General features: G+C 40.4%; 2 protein-coding genes across 3 annotated transcripts in view; one reads left to right on the forward strand and one right to left on the reverse strand.

Annotated features, from left to right (window-relative positions):
* Positions 1 to 19261, reverse strand: part of LOC121911227 (G-protein coupled receptor 4-like) — a 723099-nt gene that overhangs the window by 622488 nt on the left and 81350 nt on the right. The window lies entirely within an intron of this gene.
* LOC121911174 (echinoderm microtubule-associated protein-like 6) overlaps positions 1 to 19261 on the forward strand; it is a 92954-nt gene that overhangs the window by 19944 nt on the left and 53749 nt on the right. For both annotated transcript variants that reach the window (XM_042432415.1, XM_042432416.1), the window contains exons 2-6: positions 9454 to 9613; positions 14909 to 15007; positions 15118 to 15186; positions 15852 to 16037; positions 16184 to 16319. In XM_042432415.1, the coding sequence (XP_042288349.1) occupies positions 9454 to 9613; positions 14909 to 15007; positions 15118 to 15186; positions 15852 to 16037; positions 16184 to 16319 (650 nt within the window). The remainder of the gene's footprint in view (positions 1 to 9453; positions 9614 to 14908; positions 15008 to 15117; positions 15187 to 15851; positions 16038 to 16183; positions 16320 to 19261) is intronic.

Below are 19261 nucleotides of genomic sequence, written 5' to 3' on the forward strand. Positions count from 1 at the left end.
GCACTCAAACACACTGGAACGCACACTTTTCCTACACACAGATTTACTCACACACACACACACACACACACACAAACCCCTCAGGGTGTTATGTCACTCTTCAGTGTAATCTGAAAGGTCTGGAAACTGAATATAAGCTACTTATTGTAAGGAGAGAGAGAAAGAGTGAACTCCTTATCGTGCCTTTAAAAAGAAGAGAAGATGTAGACTTTATTTTAGGAAAATGTTCTTTCCTCAGAGGCAGTTATTAGGCTTCTTATCCATTTCTCTCTCTGCTGCTGCTGCTGTAATATTTCCACAGGAGTTTCCTCAACATGGCAGCTTCGATCGAGGATTTCTTCCTCTTCCTCGCTGCCAGAAAACATGACGATCTCCTGTTCGATGTGTTTGTTTCTAATCTAGATTATATTTCCCCTCAAAGCCATAATCAGATTCACTACTGCTGAAACTCTTATTAATCATAGTTTTACACTTTATGTTTTTATAATGAGTTTATTTCACTGACAAAATACTTTATATTCTAAAAGGCATGAACCAACAAGTACTGAAACCAGAATGAACAAATAGTCCTTTTGTCAGTGACTCCTAAAAAGTTTTGTTTATCTGTTGCTGTTCGTAGGACGAACACACAGCAGCATTTCTACATCTGTCCCAGAGGTGTAGACTTGAGTCAGAAGGACTTTTTACATTACATTACATTTAGCAGACGCTTTTATCCAAAGCGACGTACATATGAGACTGATACAACACAAGCAAGGATCTAGTCAGGAGACAACAACACCAGTAAGTGCCATAAAGCTTAAGTTTGGGCCCAATAGGACGTAGATGCCAACAGTCGGTGCAACAAGTCAATGATTAGAGTGCATAGAAGTATGTTTTTGGTTTTTGGTTTTTTCTCTCCCTACAGTTCATCAAGTGCAGAGGTGTTCGCGAAAGAGCTGGGTCTGTAGTCTTTTCTTAAAGATTGAGAGGGACTCTGCAGATTGAACAGAGTTTGGTAACTTGTTCCACCACCAGGAGAAGAGTCTAGCTAGCGACTCTGTTGTGGCCCTGTTGTGGTAACAGGCGCCTTTCGTTGGCAGAGCGTAGTGGGCGGGAGGGAGTGTAGACCTGAATGAGGGAGTTCAGGTAGGCAGGAGCCGTTTTAGTTGCTATTTTGTAAGCAAGTGTCAGGGTTTTGAATTTGATGCGGGCAGCAACTGGGAGCCAGTGGAGGGAGATGAACAGCAGGGTGACGTGTGCTGTTTTGGGCTGATTGAAGACCAGACACGTTGCCGCGTTCTGGTTCATCTGCAGAGGTTTAAGCGTACATGCAGGGAGGCCTGCCAGTAAGGAGTTGCAGTAGTCGATGCCTGATATAATGAGAGCCTGAACCAGGAGTTGTGCTGCATGCTCAGACAGGAACGGTCTGATCTTCCTGATGTTGTACAGGGTGAATCGACATGATCGAGCTACTGAGGCCACGTGAACCTTAAAGGTTAGTTGGTCATCAATCATGACGCCCAAGTTTCAGACAGACTTTGTGGGCGTGAGTTGGGTTGATTCGAGCTGGATGCTGATGTTTTGTTGTATGGAAGGACTGACTGGTATGACAAGGAGCTCAGCCTTAGCGAGGTTAAGCTGAAGGTGGCGTTCTTTCATCCATGCTGATATATCGGCAAGGCATGCAGAGGAGACTGAGTGGTCTTCCGGTGGGAATGACAGGAAGAACCTTGAGTCAGAAGGACTTGGATAGACGTGGGCCTGACTTGGTCTCAGCTGTGTATTAAAACGGCTTTCAAAGAAAAAATGTTCAAATGGTGAAAGAGTTGAACTACAATTTAGTAATTAGTGACCCAACTTGCTCTGACAGACTATGAGACTCGTCTTAAACTGACCTTAAATGATTTGATCCTTGACTCGGACCTGTATTGAACGACTTTAACTTGTCTCGGATGAATTAAACTCGACTCGGACTTGTTTTGAAAACTTCTGTCTCAACTTGGAATCGTCTTGACTGACTTGAGACTTGACCTGAGCTCACCTAGAATGACTTGAACTTGACTTGGACTCGTTTAGAGGACTTTAGACTCAACCTGGACTTGTCTAATGACTTGAGACTTCACTTGGTCTTAATGTATCTGTAATTACTTCAAACGTATTTGTAATGATTTGAGGATGGCCTTGAACTTGTCTCAAATGACTTGACTTGGGCCTGTATTGAATGACTTGAGACTCGGTTTGAACTTGTCTCAGGTGACCAGAGACTCGACTTAGATTTGTCTTGAAGGACTTAAGACTTGACTTTTACTTGTCACAAATGGACTGAGACTCACCTTGAATGATTTGAACTTGATTTGGACTTGCCTTGAATGACTCAGGCTTCCTGATATTTAATTTTGGACATGTTTAGAGGACTTTAGACTCAACCTGGACTTGTCTAATGACTTGAGACTTCACTTGGACTTAATGTATCTGTAATTACTTCAAACTTATTTGTAATGACTTGAGGATGGCCTTGAACTTGTCTCAAATGACTCGACTTGTCTTGAACGACTTAAGACTTAACTTTGACTTGTCACAAATAGATTGAGACTTTCCTTGAATAACTTTGGCTTGACTCGCGCTTCATGATACTTAATTTGTCTCGAATGATTTAAGACTTGAACTTGTTTATAATAAGATTTGAATATTTTGAATTAGTGGAACTTCCTGTTTAACTTCTCCAGGTTCTACTTTCAGTAACATAACTAATAATATGTCAAATGTTTGTTTCTGCTTTTTGAAAATGTGTCGGTTGATGTTTTATGTGTGTTGTGATATTTCGACAGGGGAAAACAAGCAATTGTTTTGTTGTACACACACACACATACACACACACACACACACACACACACACACACACAGAGGAGGAGTTCCTTTGGTCTATTTAAAGAAGCTGCCCTGATTTCACCACCTGCTTTAAATAAAACACACCTACACTGATTTTATTCTAAGCTGTTTCTGACATTCATGAAGCCGCCTGCAAGACAGAATAAACCTCATGAACTAAAGTAGCGTGAAGCAGTGAGGAGGTCAGAGGTCACAGGATGTTGCTCTGGACTGATAACAGAAGACAGACAAGTCAATCAGAAAGGAAAGTAAAAGTTAAAAAGAAAGCAGTGGAGATTTTTAAGCACAAACAGGAAGGAGATACGAGATGTGACACACACACACACACACACACACACACACACAGCGCTAGTTAATTTATTATTCATATAACATTTACAATATTCATCGGAGGATGTGTGCTCATTCCAGTTTAATTGGCACTATTAAACTGTGTGTGTCTGTGTGTGTATGTGTGTGTGTTCATTACCAATTAATTGGTATGATGAATGTTTCCCAGATTGCCTGCCTACAGTCACATCTCCCCGTTGGCAGCTGCAGCCTCTCGGTGCGTCGCTGCTCTTAGACGGAGCTTTGATCTGCAGGAGGAAGACGCCGCTGCTCGCTGCTTTCTACGCCTCTAACAGACGATTTGTCACTTTGCTCTGTAAACTGAGAACTGAAGGTTTGACTAATCTGTCAGATCAGCCAACGCATCACGCTGTAATTTAGGAATATCAGTTACATTTTAGGTGAAAACTCAGTTTATTATGTCATGATAAGGAAATGTGTCCAACATAGTCTCTTCCATAATGTTTACAGACCATAAACTGTATATAGTGGAGGTGTGATGTCACCTGTTGGTTTCACTGGAGCCAGTTTGAAGCTTCTGGTTGGTGCCATCTTTTCTGTTTGGAGCCAGAACCTTCTAAATAAGGACTGCAGGTTGTTGCTTTTCACGCTCTGGAAACACACCATGCTACCTCGGACCCAAGCTAACGCTAGCTTACTTGGAACACTGAGCGCTGCTAATTTTAGCTACTTTAGCTAAACTGTGCTAACAGGGCAGGTATCGCAAACAAGTAACATTAAAGTTTGTGAAATATTGCAACGGTAGTCCGACTCAGTGTGAGTCCCGGAGCACAGCTGTCAATCAACGACCACACAGCAGACACCAAAGCTACTATAAGTCTTCAAATCTCATTAACGGAGCAATAATGTCCAAAATGACCACAAGCACATTTATTAGAGGGTCTGAATTTAGAGATTGAGACCAGAATGACTTGTTGAAAACATGACCTATACCGCAGCCAGCCACCAGGGGGCGATCCAGATGTTTTGACTTCACTTCATGACGTCCATCTTTATATACAGTCTATGCCTGACTGTTACAGACACAACCTTGGTTCTGTCACAATCAAGTTCCTCTGTTTCATCTTTAAATATCACAGAGCTGCAACAATCAGTCGTTTAATTACCAACTATTAAATTAATCATCAACTATTTTGATAACCGATTAATCGTCTAAAGCTGTTTTTTAAGAAAAAAAAACCCAAATTCTCTGCTTCTGCTATTCAAATGTCAAATATTTTCTTGTTTGTATGACAGCAAACTGAATATCTTTGGGTTGCGGACAAAACAAGACATTTGAGGACGTCATGTTGTGCTTTGGGAGACAGATATCAGCATGTTTCAACATTTTCTGATATTTTATAGACCAAACAACTAATTGATTTATCCGAAAATAGATAAAAAAATAAAATTTCATAATTTCAGTGGCCACATACCTCAACGGCAAAAAAATTAATTCCTTGGAATAATAATTAATGAGAACTTGAGCTGAGAGAACACATTGATTATGTCAATAAAAAGTAAACAAATCTATTGGTACAATTAGGAAATTAAGCTATTTTGTAGACAAACAGTTATTAGTTTTGACCTCGATCTTTTCCCGACCTTAACGAAGTAGTTTCAGCTGCATAAATGTGACCAAAGCTTAAATATAGATGTTGCAGATCAGAAAACAAATAGTTGCAGAGGATGTGTTTTGTCGTTTAGGAAAAGGTTCTTCTAAAGGAATAAAGACAACATGAAACCTTTGCAAGCATCTAAAACGTGTCTAATTTTCTCTGAAATTGTGGTAAATACGAGGTTTTTGATATAAATCCACCTCACAAAACACTTTAAAGAACCGCTCAGCAACTACAACATACCCGCATAATTAATATTTAACTAGTTATCTAACGATGTCTTTGTGTTTACTGGATCACCAACAAATTACACACACACACACACACACAGAGCAGTCTATTATTAGCAGCTAGTGAAATCAGTGCAGCTTCTATAAATAGCCAAGAGGGACTTCACTAGTGTGTGTGTGTGTGTTTGTTTGTGTTTGTTTGTGTGAGGAAGAGAGAGAGAGAGAGAGAGAGAGAGAGAGAGAGAGACCTGGCTGGTGTTGTTTCAACAAAACAGATGGCGGTTTGTCCCAAGGACATGGACGGAGATGAGAGGAGAGGAAGCAGGAGGGGAGGAGGAAAGTGGGAAGTAAAGGCAGGCAGATTGAAAACGAGAGCATTTAAAATGAAGTAAAAAGAGGGAAAAAAAAAGAGGCGACAAGAAATGTAGAGAAAAAGAAGAAGAAAGAAGGATGAGCTGCAGGAGGAGGAGGAAGAGGAAGAGGAAGGAGGAGAGTGGATTTATATGCAAATGATGGGGATGATCAGAAAAAGGAGGAAATCAGACTGACTTCAAGACTTTAGAGGAAATAACTTGTTTTACTTCTTTGAAAAACTTCAGTTTTAGATGTTATTTGGGTTTTTTTTTAAATCTCACCAACACAGTCATCTTTTATTCCTTTAATGTACTGTAGGTTTTTTTTTGTGTCTTTATGCAACTGAATGAACTAAAACCAAACTAAGCAGCAGCTAAATCCAATCATGATGGAGAACAGAAACCCAGTTAAAATCCTGCTAAATCTAACAAAAAATAACCATCAACTCAGCTTTTTACTTGGGTTAAATTTGGTGGTTAAGGTTCCTTTAAATCACATATTAAATGATGAACATTGAAGCCTGTTTTTCTTGCTGTAATCATTCCTCCTGTTCATACTGACCATTAGAAGATCCCTTCATAATGACCTTACAATAGAAGTGATGGAGGACAAAATCCACAGTCCTCCTTCTGTGCAAAAAATGTATTTAAAAGTTTATCTGAAGCTAATATGAAGCTTCAGCGTCCAAATGAGTCAAATCAAATAGATATCTTTCAACGTTACAGTCTTTTTAGTGCCAAAGTTCCTCTTTTTGTTACTATACTTCCACCTGCAGCTCAACAGGGAAACACTGTCCGAGGAAACACAAAGAGGGAATTTGATGCTAAAAAGACTGTAAATGTGTCAGATATCCACTTGATATGACTAACTCAGACTGATGAAGCTGAATAGAAGCTTCACACAGACTTTTAAATGACTGTGTGGACACACTGTGGATTTTGGCCTCCATCACTTTACACTGAAAGCACATTTTGAAGGATCTTTTATTATCCAGTATGAACAGGAGGAATGATTATGATTGATGTAGAAATAAAACAAAAGCATCACAGAAACAGTTCAGTGTGAATAAAATCAAATACATGAACAATAAGACATGAAGACACCGTGTGTGACAAGCAGCAGAGAGGTGTGTTCAGGTGTGTGTGTGTGTGTGTGAGTGTTTAGTGATGTTTGACCTTGACTCTACAGTTGTCGTGCTCCAATCTCAAGCTCCCGTGCCCTTGGCGATGTTGTTGTCATGGCAACCGCGGCAGCTAGCAGGCTCATTGGCTGGCAGGTTGAGGAGGAGAGACGATGTTGAAGGGTGTGTGTGTGTGTGTTAGAGTGTATGTGTGTGTGTGCACATGCAGGGATCAATGAGCCTTTGTGGCTGACACACCTGTTCTATTTCTGTCTTAATCTTCCTTTATTCTTTATAAACACTCTCTTCCTGTTCTGTGTACACTTCTGTCAGCTGTAATTACACCGACCTGTCCTGACTCCACACACACACACACACACACACACACACACACACACACACACACACACACACACACACAGAGTAAAGAGTATAAAGTAAACGATTAATCATTTGGTCAATTTAACACCAGAAAATGCTCACAACATCCTGTAGTCTGAGTTGACGTCCTCAAATCCTTTTGGTTTTGTCCAAAATCAAAATATTAAATTTCCAGTCACGTAAGATAATGAAAAGCAATAAAAACTCAAATCTGAGATTAAACCAACAAATGTTGCCGATTAATTTCCTGTCGACTGATTGATTGTTGCAGTTCTGATGTCGGAGCCTCACTGGAGTAACAGAGAGAAAAGTCAAGGTCACACACACACACACACACACACACACACACACACACACACACTTCAAGCATCAGGGATCATTACACCATCAATAGAGCAGAGAGGAGACTGTGTGTGTGTGTGTGTGTGTGTGTGTGTGTTGATAATGATGCCATTGAGCTGTGTGTGTATTTATAGTGCTCCCTTTGTAAAGGAGAACACACAGTGACCCTCTGAAAGGCAGAGAGAAGACAGGTCTATAAAATGTGTATTTTAAACCTGCGTTATCTGATCCGATTTTTTTTATCAACTAATTATCTCCAGAAACAAATATTGAACACACCGCTGACATCATCACCTTTTTAAAGCTGATAGCTCTGTATCAGAGAGCCGGGGGATTAGTGCAAAAACTCTGAGATTGTTCAGGGAAACTCTGGTGTTTTTTCAGTTCCAGACAGAGAGCTAACTTAAACTCTGGGTCAGTTACCGTGGTAACCGACTCTGTGATGCTAACCTGCTCGCTCTAAGGTTTTCTGTCTGTCTCCTGTCTCTTACAGAGCCAGACACACTGTTTCATTTCCTTGTTCATTCAGTCCGTATCGAAGCACATTCATCCTCGAACCTCTGCACATCCTCCTGTTATAACACTGAGACTCTGTCGGCTTGTTACAGCAGCTCCTGCATCCATCTTTATTGCACATAATGCGTAATCTCTGATTGTATGTTAATATTTCCGAGTGAGCAGGATCACGCTGTGAAGCCGAGATACAAACAGACGTCTAAACATTTAAAAATCTGCTGTATTTTAACCTCGACCGCCTTTTTCAAGTGCAAATCAGCAAACGCATTATTCCCGGATCAGACTGTGAGCTTACAGTCACGTCTCTGTGTCTTTGATCTCTGCATGTTTTAAATCTTTAACTGTGTTTTTTCATCTTGGGCTGCTGCCTCCTGTGGTTTGTCCCTCCACGTCAGATTAAAGCTGAACAAATGTATTTAAAATGTAATGTAGCTGCAGCCTGATACACAGTCAGACTCCACTTTATCATCATTAAGGAAATGTAAGTTGGATAAACGATGAATTAATGGACAACACTCAATGAAACTGTGTTGTGTTAACTTATTGACACTTTTCCCGCTTTGACTCAGGCTCTTAAAATAGAAATGTGCATCGTCCGCATACACATGCATTAATATAGATGGAGGCTCTGCCTTTTATTTACTTGTTGCCAAACAGTTGCTTATTTCCACATCCAGCAGTTACGGAGCAACATTATCATTCATTTGGAGTCGTGTTTCTGTCCACCTGGTGATTGTAAGTCCAATATTCACTCTCTTTTAGCTCTGTTTTTAACTCTCTACCAACTCCTGAGGGAAATATCTGGCCCTTTAGCTGCTAAATGCTGCACTATGTTCAGCAGCTAGTCTACAGCTAACTGTGTCTGTTTGGTGCTGAGCAGGTAGTGTACAGCGGCTTTTTACAGCTTTTCCTCTGAAAACAGCTGCCTGCTGCAGCCCAAAAAGATGCTGAGAGAGCGCTGAGAGTGAACCAAAACAGTAAAGACAGATAAACAATGAGCTGAAACTCACTTTAAAGCTCCGTAAAGCCGAGAGGAGCTGCAGAGTCTCTGATAATTCTCTGTAGGTTCATCACTATGAACTACACACAACACATTAAACACTGTTATATATCATTACAGCCACTTTAAGCAGCCGGACAGATAAGTTAACTCCACTACAGACAGTGGAGTTATAAAAAACATCGATTACAGCTGCTTCAAAGGGATGAGCATCATTTTTCAGCTTTTGTGTTTTTGTCTCATATATTTACAGATGCCATGTTTCATCCTCCATAAGGCACGAAAAAAAACACAGTTAAAAAGACATTTTTTATCATCTAACTTCCTGTCAAAGCGTTCCCTCTTCATTTCTGTCACAGTGCAGCGCTGCTCTGATGGATTCATACACTTTTCTAACGTTCAACCTCCTGATGAGCAGGTGACCTTCATCAGGCGGAAACCTGAGATTTACTACAAGTTAAGAGAGTTTGTTGAATCTGAACAAACCTCAGAAAAAAGTCAGAGGCTTGATGTACAGTATGTCTGTGTTGACATGTATGTGTACATCTCATTTTTTATTGTATGTTATTATGATTTTTTTTGCAGATGGACAAATGTTAAATATGTTTATTTTTTCATCTTCTCTTCATCTTTCCTTCTTTTCTCCTCCTGTTTTTATCTCTCACCCCCTCCCTCCTCCTCCCCCCTCAGCCTGGCGTTGCACCCGGAGCGCTCCCTGGTGGCGACGGGTCAGGTGGGGAAGGATCCCTACGTGTGTGTGTGGGACTCCTTCACCGCCCAGACCGTCTCGCTGCTCCGTGACGGACACACACACGGCATCGCCTGCCTCGCCTTCAGCGCTGACGGACAGGTAACACACACACATACACACACACACGCACACACAGCATCCCCTGCCTCGCTGATACTTGTGCATCAACCTAAAGGTCATAGATACATAGTGCACACACACACACACACACACACACACACACACACGTGATGTGCATGATTAATGATGCACAGTCTGACTCAGCCAGCAGACCTGTGTGGTTGTGTGTGTCCAACAGATGGTTTTTGTCATTAACGGATACTCGTGCATCAACCTCAAGGTCACAGATGAGTAATGCCTGCACACACACACACACACACACACACACACACACACACACACACACACACACACACACACACACACACACACACACACACACACAGTAGAGTTGAACTGATGGAACAGTACAATGGAAACAGAGATGATGATTGTTATTAATCACAATCAAAGGTTCCACACAACTTCAACCCCACAGCCTCCTTTAGACTGTGCAACAACAACGATCATGTGAGTTTATTACATGTCACGCTGTACGAGACGCCTAAACTCAGACAACACGATATCAGTTTGTCAGATTGTGAGACGAACGTGCGGTGAATCGTAGCGCTAACGATAGATGAGAGCAGAGACGTCATCAGATCTTCATCCATCTAAACTTCTTTTACGTTTGTGTCATTTCCCTTAAACACATCGGTCAGTGTATTCTGCATCATTTCAAGTCGTTTTCTGATTGGCTGGTGTTGTAGACGAGGGTCATAGCAGCAGTCACACTGTGAGGATTTGGTCTTAAATTTCTGACTGTGTCAGAGTTTTGCCTCAGGCTGCCTTTGGTCTCGAAAAGCTCCAAATCATCCGTCGCTGGGATGAGTCTCGCAGTGAGATCAGGAGCAACGGTTCGGATCTAAGACCCAACATTTCACCACATTTCTCCCACGATTGTCAACTTTCATCTCAGACGGCCTCAAAATCACACAGCGTAACGAGGACTTAAGGAAAAATCAAAGGCAGAAGTCACATTTTCACTTTATGACATCTGACTCAATTTAGTTTCAGTTTGAGTTTATTTGCAAAGGAAAAAAATCTAACAGAGGAAGAGGAAGGGAGAGGAAAGGTGGGCTTATTGATTACCTCTGTCTAAATGATATGTATCTTTTTTTCTTTTATATATGTAACAGAAAAAATGTACCCAACGTTGCATTTGTACTTACAGCCTTGGAGGAAATCTATGTCTTTATGTCTCTGAGACTGAAAACGTGATGCTGTTATTAGTCTTTGCAGCCGTTTCTAAACAAACTAATGTGACCAAACTCTTCATGATGAAGGAACATGTCACTCAGTGCAGCGCTGTGGCTCATTTACATGTTTTTAAAAGGTTTTTGGACAACGACGACACAGAGGAATAAGATATATCAGGCTGTAGATACACACACACACAATACTTGTTAGTAGATCATTGTTGGTTTGGATCCAAACATGAGATTTCAAGAGATATTAAGAAAAATATAGAAAACCACCACATTTAAGGTTTGCATCATCTTCTTTTTAAACATAAGCTTAGATTAGAAACCTACATTGCCAAAGCAGTAAAGAAAATTATAAACATTGACAGATAGAAAAAAAAATCATACAATAATACGTAAATATAAACAATAATATTAAATACAATATAATAAAAGGCATTTTTACAGATGTAATCACACAGAAACATTTACTACAGAGCTTGTTTCTCTCAGATTATGACAATATGTAATATATTTTGCAGCTTTTACTGCACATTGACTTTTCTCCCCACATAGATCATGGAGGTGGATAAATTCAGGATATATATGATTTATTTTTTACTGTGTCACTGTGTATTGCTTGTGTATGATATTGTGTTGTACAAATAAACTTGAAATATTTGATCCTATCTGATCCTCCTCCCACTGACTATCCACTGTGACTCGGTTCGTCTGCTGCGAACGTCACCAAACAAACTCTTTGAGTCACGGCGAGTTCATTTAGTTTATACATCTGACGGCGGTGTGACAGACTTTGTGAACACGCCAAACTCAACATCATTAGGAGGGTTCAGGCAGACAGAGTGTAAATCTTTTATTTCCATTCCGGTTTCCACTGATCACTTAAAAACTTTTACCCTCCATCTCTTTGGTTTCCTCACAAACATGTCAGCCAACCTGAAACACAGCGCCGAGTACCGTCAGAGACCCAACATATAAAATGATTCTGGCTGTGAGTGGGCGGCGCTCTGCGTAAATGAACAGTTTTTTTTCTGAGTCTCTCAGTGCTTCAGTCTGTTCAGTGAGCAGTTAGAGTGTCGGTCTGGAGGCGGATTTCTGTTTTCTTTGAAACACTTTCTTATTCTCACCTCAGAAAACCTCAAGGTAAAAAAAAAACAACAAAGCATCGCCTGCTGATGTAGAGCTGCAGTATCACTGAACGACATGTGGAATATTCAACTCACCAACTTATGTTATAATGAGAAAAGTTAGTTTTAATGAGTCCATTTTATGAAATAACAAGAATGTTTTGGGATATAACAAGATAAAGTGGTATGTTCTTATTACAAGAAATGTTTATTGTTAAAATGGAATAATTTTAAGTACCGTATTTCCTCTAATAGTGGCCGGGGCCTTTATTTACCTCAACTGCAGAGAGTATCAGGTCTTTATTGGAAGCAGGCTTATATTAGAGAGAGGCTTTTATTCCTAATTCCCTCTGTTTGATAAGTATGTTTGCTCATACTTTAGTACGAAGCATCTCTGTTTTCTGATCTGCTTCTGTTCGCTCTGTTAAATTTTTGTTACTGCATTATGCTATTAATAAAATTAGAAGCCTTCATAACCCGACTTTTATTGTGAAACATTACACAAACATTTCAATATAACTTGTGTGAAGTAAGACCGGTCAAGTACGGGAGGGGAAATTAATAGCCAGTTAACAGCACAGTCAAATATCAAATATCAATCAGCTGTCTCTCTAACGTTAGCTCCAAGCTAATTTTCTTCTTCCCACCTCCAGCTAGCTTGTACATTACTACAAATCACAGTCACATTAGAACAGGCACCAAGAGGAGCGGGGCGGACATTTCTTTTCATTTGATCACGTTAAAAGTAAAGTTAGGCTTTGCTGTCGGTTTCCCAACTCGTTTTAAAAAAAGACAAGAGAAAAAGAGGGAGAGGGGGAGCTAGAGAGTGAATGAAGACATGGAGCTGGTAAGAAAGCAGTGAATCAGATCAATAAAAAAATATCTAATTGTTTCACAGCGGTTACTTTCTAGAGCACAAATAAACACACCCACACCCTCCCCCCCCCGCTCACCTCCGCACACCACCGCACAACCCTGCAGCGGTGTGCAACAACACCTGATTTGGTCTGAATACGGCCTCAATCCATCCTTGTTTTTTCCCTCCTCGGCCTGTATTTGGCGCCGGCCTTTATTTGTTTGTGTCGACCAAACCCCCAGCCATTATTGAATACCGGCCACTATTAGAGAAAATACGGTATGTCATTAATACGCTGCTGTAAAGCTTCAATAAGGTTATGAGCTCATCTTTATGTCAGTATTTGATGAACAGTCACATCCCAGAAATTAGGAACAGAAACATTTAAAGCTGCTGTGAAAACACTTCAAACATTATCCAGTAAACCAGATTTAAAATGACTGAGCTAAAAAAACCCCAGCTAGAACTCAAAAACAAAAATTAACAGACTTTTCTTTTCTTTGGCTGTGATTTTTTAGTGAAATCTGATAAATAACGTTGATCCTCCTATTGCCCAACTGTTGAATATTTACATTTTATTGATTATTTGTTCTTAGTAATCAGGAACCCGTGTTTAGTATTGTCATATTTCTTCTTGATGGACTGTGAAAATATCAGACACAATGGGAATAAGTCCAGGACTTTATCAAAATATGCCCAGAAACAAAATCACACTGAGTTGAGAAGTGACTCTGTAATTTATCTTTACTGTTGTGTCGGCAGTTTTTTGCTTCTGGCCGAAGACTTAACAGCTCCTGAGTAAATCAGAGTAAACGCACGATCAATAAAATAATCATAAATCCAATTTAATAATAAATCAAAAGCTCAGACTTTGGGTGAAGATGATTTATTATTAAGTTGGACCACAGAGTCTGAATATGTTTTTTATTACTGTGTGTTTACTGCACTAGTGCTGCGCTGCTGCTGCTCCTCATCAGAGGAAAACGTTTCTGAAACGTTTACAATCAGCTTCATAAGTTCATTTGCTCAACATTTATTCCATATTGTCTTATGTTTTGATAATCAAATAATCATTTTTAGTGTTTTTTAAGGAAAATTAGCAGGTTTCAGCTTCTCAGATGTGAGAATTTGAAGCTTTTATGTGTCATACATGATAGAAAACTGAATATCTTTTTGGATTTTGGATTGTTTATCAGACAAAACAAGACATTTGAAGACCTCCATTTTGAAGAGCTCTAAGGAATTATAACAGACAACTTTAATTATAATATGCAGATTAATGGATAATGAGTATAATCCTGAGTGGCAGCCTTAAAGTCTAATTTATTTAATACTGAACACTTTGCAGGCTCTTTATTTGGTTAAGTTCAGGTAAAACACACATACTGATCCATCTGAATGAGATTTCCTCAAACGAGGCGACCGTGCCCGGCTGAGTAACTCATTCATGAAAAGATGATTCCCTCGGAGTCTCCACAAAACCATTATTATACAGTCTGGGTCAAAGCTGAAGCTACACAGTCTGACACAATTAGTGGGTCACCTAATATAGTATAGAGTCCGGGACTGGAATCAAAATTATCATCTGAAAAACATTCATGGACTTTCCTCCAGTAACTCTAAAGTCCATTTTTCCCTTGAAAAGTCAATGCTGACTTGAATCTTTCCCAGAACTGAACTTTTTTTATCGGCCTAAACCCGACCTCAGGGAGGGATTTCCAGTCTCAAAGTCCTGCACGCCATACATCCCACCATCTTCTCTGTGCAGTGCTGGAAGAAGTATTCAAATCCTTTATTTAGAGTAAAAGTACAAATACTGTCATCTAGAAATACTCCGTTACAAGTAAAAGTCTGAATTCAAGTAGTATCAACAAAGTATAAATACTCATTATGCAGACTGGCTTCTTTTAGAGTGTTATATTATTATAGTAAATTATATAGTTTGTTTTTATCACTAATATGGACATAATCTACATAATCATCTACAGTGTGTGTGTGTGAGAGGAAATCACAGGTAGTTTCCCCTGAAAACACACTTCATCTGTTTATGTTTGTCTTTCCTCTGAAATTATAACTCTCTCTCTCTCTCTCTCTCTCTCCTCTGTAGCGGTTAGCCTCGGTCGGCCTGGATGCCAAGAACACAGTGTGTATCTGGGAGTGGAAGAGAGGGAAGATCCTGGCTACAGCCACCGGACACTCAGACAGGGTGAGAGAGAGAGAGAGAGTGTGTGTGTGTGTGTGTGTGTGTGTGTGTGTGTGTGTTATACAGCCTGTGTATATATGTGTGTGTGTATCACCGTCTCTTCTGTCCTCTAGATCTTCGATATCTGCTGGGATTCATTTCAACAGAACCGTCTGGTGAGCTGCGGAGTCAAACACATCAAGGTAAAACACTTTTAAGCCCTTTTCAAACATGGAATATGTAACATCGGTGGCTTATTTATCTATACGGTAAAGTGTCTTTTTGTCATTTGTGTTATTTATTCAGACATGACGGGATGTTTACAGAAAGAGCTGAGAGTCAGAGAGAGTTGTTCTCTTTCAGGCTGCATCACTGATGGATTTTAAAACTTAAAACTTAACTAAAATACTACAAGAATCTCCTCAACAGCTTCAGACTGTCTCTTTCACAGCGTTTCAGTGTTTATTTAACTGATTTTATTTTCTTTGTGCATCAGAAATGAAGACAGATAATAAACACTAAGTCTAACTGAGCCTTTTTTTGTTTACTACAGCTACATTTCTGCTCTGTTAATCACTTGTCCTGTGTTTTCCTTTGAGAAAATATCAGAAACCAAAAGAAATGTATATTATAAATTCTTTGATCTCATGATGTTGCCTCCTAGTTTTACATTATTTCAATTAAATACTGATCCATCATCCGCTTGCATAGCTGGAGATTTCTCTGCATGTTCGACCTTGTGCTGCTTTACGTTCATCTGACTCGAAACGTTTCCACTGATGAGGATTAATTTGTGATGTTTACATGCATGTTAAACTGTCATCAGGTTAATGTAAAGGTTTTATGTCTGTCTCTTCTCCGTCTGTAGTTCTGGTCTCTGTGTGGTAACGCTCTCACTCCAAAGAGGGGGATTTTCGGGAAGACGGGCGACCTGCAGACCATCCTGTGCGTGGCGTCGGCTAAAGATGACATCACATACTCCGGGGCGCTCAACGGGGACATTTACGTCTGGAAGGGACTCAACCTGATAAAAACGGTTCAGGCCGCTCACGGGGTGAGTCTCCTCCTCACACCTGCACACGGGAGAGAGAGAGAGAGAGAGAGAGAGAGAGAGCTGCAGCAGCAACAGGAAGTAGAAATGCTTTCAAGGTGAGTTAACCTGTCTCCTCTGTGTGTGTGTGTGTGTGTGTTTGTGTGCAGGCTGGTATCTTCAGCATGTATTCCTGTGAGGAGGGTTTTGCCACAGGAGGCAGAGACGGCTGCATCCGACTGTGGGACTTTGACTTCAAACCCATCACCAAGATCGACCTGCGAGAGGCCGAGCAGGGATACAAAGGTACGCTGCAGATCAGACTTTCAATTCTTTGTTCCTGTTTTCTTCTTCGCCTGCAGTTTTTGGCTTTTAGGGCTTCCTTGAGGTGTTTGTGCTCCTTCTTTTTGGCCTCTGTGTACTCGTGGGCACATTCTCAGCCCGGTGTTGAGAGTCAGAGTTAGTGTTCATGTGTGTGTGGGTTTTCCTGTATACTTCAATGTGAAGGCTTCTGTCCTCTTCAGTGTGTACTGCTGCACAGTCCAAGAAGGCCAGAGTACTATTTCTGGCATCCTCTCGTACCAGGCTTGTTCTTTCTGGGTTTTTATTTTGACCCACATGCCGGACACATATCTGGACCACGTTTGAAGGAGCTCATGGCTCAAGGTTAAAAGAACTGATGAGATAGAATCTTAAACACAGTCATTAAGTGCAAAAATCCATTTAAACGTGTATCTGTAACTTATATTCAGCTTCAGCAGTCTGAGTTAGTCATATCAAGTGGATATCTAACATATTTACAGTCTTTTTAGCATCAAATTCCCTCTTTGTGTTTCCTCGGACAGTGTTTCCCTGTTGAGCTGCAGGTGGAAGTATAGTAACAAAAAGAGGAACTTTGGCACTAAAAAGACTGTAACGTTGGAAGATATCTACTTGATTTGACTCATTTATTTCGCTGCTGAAGCTTCATATTAGCTTCAGATACACTTTTAAATACATTTTTGCACAGAAGGAGGACTGATTATAGCAAGAATCGATGTTCATTTGGGCTCCTGACTGTTTGTTTTAAGAAAAAAAACTCATCCTTTAACATTTCTGATTTCTAAATAGCAAGATTAAACAAAATTATAAACGATGCATAAAGTAAACGATTAATAAAACCATTAATTAATGCTTCATTAAGGGTGACTTATCAGAAAATGGTACCAAAGGGACAATAAAGTGTGTCAGACAAAGACATGGACTTCACTAATAATCTTTTTTATGTCTTTGAGACCTTTAAACCAGTTAATGAGAGCTCTGGCCTTTCTGTCTCCATGCCCACCATCACACGCTGACTGGCTATTTAAACATCATTAAACCTGGATAAACCCACCCAAAGTTAAATATCACTATATATATATATCTCTTTTCTAAAAGGCAAACTCCTCCTCTTCCTCCCCTCTGACTCCTGAAGAAATGGATAAAGAGAAGAGAAAAGGTCATTTTGAAATCTAAGACTCCTTTGTCATTTGAAGGTCTTGCTGCTCCAAAGCTTGAATCATTTTCGCTCCTTCTCATTTCCTTCTGCAGATATTTAAAGAGAAGTTTGACAGACGATCTTCTGTCTTTATTTAGAGATAAGAATCTATCTTTTCTTCTTTCTCTTTCCCGGAGGTGTGAGGAGAAGTTTTTAACGAGTAGAGGAGACGTGCAGAAGTTTGTCATCTTCTGTCTTGAGTAGGAGACGGGAACTGACCTGATTTTGGGAAAAAACCCAGAGGTGTTGCTGAATGTTTGAACCCTTCTCCTCCTTTTCATTTGTAAATACTGCTCCCCACCAGGAGGAAGAGATGAATTCCCTTTAGGAGAAGCTCAGGGGTGAGTCATTAAACCCCCCTGACCTCCTTTTTACGCTTCCCCTCTGAAGATTTCCGAGGAGAAAGTTAGAAAAGGTTTTTGTCATCTCCGCTCCGCAGTCGGAGCTGGGAATGGCCTCGTTTTTGGAGAAATTGGAGGTTAAAGGCTTTCGAGGAAGGTTAAATTTTAATGAGGTTAAAGGACAGGAAAGGTTGAACCCTGTTTTTTTTCTTTCTGAAGGTAAGAATGATAGATTGTATGAAACAGAAGGTGTGTGCTATATTTTTAGTCATGATGGTTATATGTGGTGGGAATTTCACCCCCGGAAATGATTAAATTGGGAGTTAACCACAAGCAAATGAGCAAGACACAGGTTCGATAATAGATTCCACTTGCGCAGAGGTCGTGTTCAATTAAAAATAATTTATTAGACAAAATATGAGAAAAAGAAACAAAAAAAAAGGTAATTAGCTAAAAAATGTCAGCCCCCAGAGTGTAACCCAAGAATTAATGGCACAGGAAGGCAAACCAAAAAAGGGGTTGAAGACAAGGCTGGGGCTTACCAAGGCAGCAGGGATTAAACCAAGGCAAAGAAAAATCACCCGTGACACAACAAACCAGAAAACAAAATCAGGGGTGCAAAGGAATCCCACTACTGGGGGAGTGGACTGACTGCTGCCTGGGTCCCCAGCACCTGTCAAATAAAAGAAAAGAAGATTAATACTCAGTAAACAACAATGGTACAAAAGCCCTGGTGGTGACAACACAATGTAACACAATTACATAAGCCCCAAATTAATATTTACAGAATAATGAAACACCAAAATAACCCAAATTGTTTTAATTTTTAACACAAATCAAAGAAGGAAATAACTAAGTAAGGGGAATAATTATGTCAGTAAAACAAAATACACACAAACAATAAGAAAACGACCTATTTAAGAAGGATTCCAAGCTGCAAGACATCAGCTGTGAAGCACAATAGCTGAAACAGCAATAACTGAGACAATACCGAAGCAGCAGCTGTGTTTAGGGGTTGGTGGACAGTGCTAAGCCACGCATCTCTACAGCCTTAGCCGGCACCGGCACAGCCTCCCCGACGATAGGAGGGAGAAGTTGGTCTGCAGCTTTGCTTTGCAAGGGAAACAAGAAGCGACCACGCCGAGCCCCCGAGTGTGTCAAGCAGTCCCTTCACCCTGACAACAAGCTTTGAATGACAGCAAAGCACGTTGGCGGCAAGCAATCACGCCAAAATGCCCACACTGCTCCGCCACGCCAGGCTGCAGCCACCACACATATGGATGGAAATGTCTGGTCAGTTGGTCGGTCCATCACTTTGGTCCAGACTGAAATATCTCAACATCTGTTGGATGGATTGCCAAGAAATTTGGTTCAGGTATTTGTTGTGC

The sequence above is a fragment of the Thunnus maccoyii genome, chromosome 14 (assembly GCF_910596095.1).
Source record: "Thunnus maccoyii chromosome 14, fThuMac1.1, whole genome shotgun sequence".
NCBI classification, from domain to species: domain Eukaryota; kingdom Metazoa; phylum Chordata; class Actinopteri; order Scombriformes; family Scombridae; genus Thunnus; species Thunnus maccoyii.